Genomic DNA, 4,483 nt, shown 5'->3' on the forward strand with positions numbered 1-4,483 from the left:
CTGTTCTCTTGGGAAATGTGGTTGAAAAGTAAATGGTATGGTAGTTGGCATGGATAGGGACAGTAGGTTGTGGAAAGTTGGGTGTGAGGAGGTTTTTGATACAATAGGTGTAGCCCGACTTTGTAGGACAAGAAAATGAAGTGGCTAGTTATGGAAAGGATGTCAAAAAGACCTGGTTTTTGATCCTACGTCTGCCAGTGGTAAGTTGTGTGAACTTGGACAACTAGTCTTCCTCTTTGGCGGTTAGTTCTTCATTTAAAAAACTTGGATTTCTGTCAAGATGAGTTGTTTGATACATTTCCAGTATGTCATGGACATTTAAGATTGTGTATGTGTGCATTCGTTACTTCCCCTTCCTTTTGTCTTCAAATACACCTTGTGAAAAAATCCTGGAACCAGTGTACTAATGCCAGTCTTAGTGCTCTAATGATAGTCCTGCACCCAGGAAGTCAATGATAGAACTGTCTTTGTATTCTTTTCAGAAGGTCTAGGTTGGCTTCAAGGTGTAAGTCACAAATATATATTGGGAACTTATCTGAAAATGTCCCCAAGTGCTATCTATCCTATTTTCTATGTTTAAGTGTTTCAGACTGATCAAGTAAATGGCATTTAACAGCTGAACTTTAATTTTAGCAGCCTATAGGTAGAAATGAGACAGAAGACTTGAAAACTTTCTACTAAGAGCCGGTGATTTGACCACAAGATTCTAATAGGTTGCAGTTGAAGTTTACTAACTTTAGAAGGTTTTAAGTGAACTGGTTGAAGAGGATGGAATAAGAGAAGAGCTCTACCTTCCACTTAAACTGTGAAGGAGAAAATAAAAGTGGTCCACAGATCTTTAGATGCATAAACTTTCATTCTCAACTTTCTATGAAATGGTTGGTCCCAGGAATGCAGATTCCAAAAGAAATGTGCAAACTTTAGCATGGTAAAATTTCCTTACCATTTCTTCTATTTTGGAAATTATAATAATTTCCTCTTTCACCTTTACTTTCTTGCATACAAAATCCCCCCATCTACTTATTCTTTTTCAGTTCATATCCTCTTTTTTCATTAGTTGTTGTTGCATACATATCCGTATAGCTCTTTTGAAAGCTCAGAAAACAGAGTAGAAGGGATGTAGGAGCATGAATATGGCAAGACACACAGTAAAATGTCTTCTGGATACGGCATAGACATTGAGCTCACTGAAGAAGTGGCTAATTGAATAAGACCCGCAAAAATGGGGAAACTGGCTTTTCTTGAACAATCCACAACAGTTAATGGTGGTTGGGAAAGAGTGTACCATTTTCCTTGGTAATGTAGTCACTGATACCTTACCCCTGCTCCAGTAAATAATCTCCCATCTATGCTCATGTACATTGCATGAACTAAACTCATTTTGTCATAAGCAAAAAGAAGACACGAATGTAGAAGGAAGAATTGTTGACTGTTTGAGCAGGAGAGACGGCGGTTAGGAAAGGGAAATAGGTTTGAAAATGACTAAAATTCATCATATGCATGTATAAAACTCTCAAATAATTTAAAAATGAAAAAAAATATTTTAAAAATGATGTAGATATTTGTAGGTATTAATCCTTGAAATTTTGATCATAAAAACAGTGTTCTTGAAGTTTAAAAAAGCTCACCTTCCTGTGTCCTGTGACAATGAAATGCTGTTACAGCTTTGAAGAGAAAGGAGAAGCCCCTATTTTCCCTTTAGATGTATCATTCGTCCTGTGAGTTGTGTGGACAATGTGCTGGAGGTAGGAATGGCTGGATAAGATCCTTGATGACAAGATCAATTAGAGTTAAGAGTTGTAATGAAGAGTAGATGGAAGAGGGAAGAAGTAAGGAAGGCTTAAATACTATATTTAATGAGAGCAAAAAATGGGTAAATCTGGGATAGTTAAGAGTAGACAGTGATGATTTAATAGTTATGAAGAACTTGAACAAATTTCTTAGTTTTCTGGGGTGTTCATGTGGATTTTTAAATTAGTTTAAGAGTAGAATAATTTCAAATACTTTTTTTCTTAGAAATTAGCATACCTCAGCATGTTTTGTTGGCATCTAGAAGAAGTGGTTACTAGGAATACAGGGTGGAGGGTCTAAGTTTTTCCTAAGCACTAGTAGGGATATTCTGCTGGCTTTGATTTCAGGAAGAAGGCTTCTGGAAGTAACTATATCTTAATTAGAGTCTCAATAAATCTGTATGGTTGAACTTTTAACATTATTTTTATTTGGGTTGGTTTTGATTATTTTAGGACCAGAACACATTTGTTGCTATTGCATTGACTCCAAGATTGATTTCCATTTCCATGGTTCAAGGATCACAGTTTCCTGTCTCAGTAGAAAGTACACAGAGAACTCCCAGAAATATCATTAGCTACATTTACCCACATGATTATTTGAGTATGATCAAGTCCCACTGTCATCTTCTCTTTCTTAGAGTGGAGCCTTCAGCACACTAAGTCCTGGAGAAATGGCTTTTATGGGTGTGGATACCAGATGCCTGTGTCTGTTACTTCTTTGTGCAATAATTGGACTTTCTTTGGAAATAAAAGGTAAATGAACAAATTAAATTTCTTTTAATGAAGTCATCTTAAAGGATATAAATGGTATTTTCACTCTTTATCATGAAAATATAAAACTAGTAGATAACATTATTAGTAATATTTCCATGATATAAAAATATGTTCTTGTATTGTACAAGCAGAAGATAAACTAATGATCACATTTTCTTAGGTAAAATGCCAAATCATACAGCAATTTTCAGACCTCTTTTATAGGATTTTTTGAGGAAATAACTTAAGCATTTGAAAAGTATATTCTTGCATTTGAAAATTATATTCTTCTAGCACAACATGAGTCCTATGACAACTGGATAAACCAGAAAAAGGAAGTTTAAACTAAAGTATATGAAAAATCTGAGTTTTCAGTGTCTAATGGATATTGAATTTGACACAGATTCATTCTCAATGAAAAGCCTGAGAGGAATCCCTAGTCAAGTTGAAGTTAAATTCAACATTCAGCAGAGAGAATTAGTCAAACATTAGCATGAAGGCAGTACTATAGTGCTAATCGAATTTTTACAGAGAAAGTTTATAGGAAAGTCTTGCTTTGCCAAACTCCAGATAATTAGGAACTGCGGGGAGCTATGTATTCAATTAACCCCATGAACTACTCACAAGACATGCCTATTCTCGAAATTCTTAAGCTGCTTAGGCATAGGGAATATGTTTTTCTTGCATCTATCACAATGTTTTATACTGACTGTATCAAGATACCGAATCAGTATTGATTGGTTTTTGCTATTAGACATATTTATATAACTACCATTTATGTAATATTATACAAATCCTGGTGTATATGTCCGCTAAGAAGATTCCATAGCGAGTGTATTTCTGTGCAGCCATCGTTCCTAGAGAGACAATAATCACATTTTGCTTATGTGGTTTCTTTAAAAAGGACAGCTACAGAGAAAAATTATGGACTTCAACAGATTTATTTTTATATAACTTTTCTAATGTAGCGTTTGGACATTATTTCAGTATAGCCACAAAGTTATGAAGCTTCTACTGCCAACAAATTCCTTCATTCTCTTCCAGAGTAACTCTGTGCCTCTGGTGATCACTAATCTACTACTGTCTCCACATAGGGTATTTTGTATAAATGAAATCACTGGGTTTTTTTGTTTGTTGTTTTTGGTTGTTGTTGTTTTTCAAGATAGGGTTTCTCTGCAGCTTTGGGGCCTGTCCTGGAATTAGCTCTTGAAGACCAGGCTGGGCTCAAACTCACAGCGATCCACCTGCCTCTGCCTCCCGAGTGCTGAAATTAAAAGCGTGTGCCACCACCGCCCTGCCAAATCACTGGATATGTAGGTTTATGAGATGGGTTCCCTTTACTTAGCCTAATCATTAAAAGCTTTTCCAGATACAGTCTTTTTGTGTTTTTTTATTGATTTTTATTAAGCTCTGTATTTTCTTTGATCCCCTCCCTGCCTCTCTCCTCCCCCTTCAACCCTACCCCCAAAGTCCCCATGCTCCTAATTTACTCAGGAGATCTTGTATTTTTCTACTTCCCATGTAGATTAGATCTATGTAAGTCTCTCTTAGTGTCCCATTGTTGTCTAAGTTCTCTGGGATTGTGGTTGTAGGTTGCTTTTCTTTGCATTATGTTTAGAAACCACTTATGAGTGAGTACATGTGATAATTGTCTTTCTGTGTCAGGAGCTAGAAAAAAATTATTTTCAGTTACAGTCTTTTATCAGTGCTTTATTCATTTTGCTAGCTATGTTATAGCTTATAGAAATGCTACAATTTTATTAAGTAATCATGTAACGAACATTTAAGAATTATTCACATTCAACAATATTAGTCATAAAATACAGGACAAATATAATGAGGGCTGATGAGAAGCTAAGGACAATGGCATGGGGTTTTGATCCTACTTCATGTTCTGGCTTTGTGGGAGCCTAGCCAGTTTGGATGTTCACCTTCCTAGA

General features: G+C 35.7%; 1 protein-coding gene across 1 annotated transcript in view; it reads left to right on the forward strand.

The window, feature by feature from the left end:
• The first annotated feature begins 2,434 nt into the window (after window positions 1-2,434).
• Il13ra2 (interleukin 13 receptor subunit alpha 2) overlaps window positions 2,435-4,483 on the forward strand; it is a 23,914-nt gene continuing 21,865 nt past the window's right edge. Inside the window, exon 1 of the mRNA XM_026789955.1 lies at window positions 2,435-2,543. Within this exon, the coding sequence (XP_026645756.1) occupies window positions 2,462-2,543 (82 nt within the window). The 5' untranslated portion in view covers window positions 2,435-2,461. The remainder of the gene's footprint in view (window positions 2,544-4,483) is intronic.

Source organism: Microtus ochrogaster, unplaced genomic scaffold, assembly GCF_000317375.1.
Source record: "Microtus ochrogaster isolate Prairie Vole_2 unplaced genomic scaffold, MicOch1.0 UNK34, whole genome shotgun sequence".
Classification (NCBI taxonomy): domain Eukaryota; kingdom Metazoa; phylum Chordata; class Mammalia; order Rodentia; family Cricetidae; genus Microtus; species Microtus ochrogaster.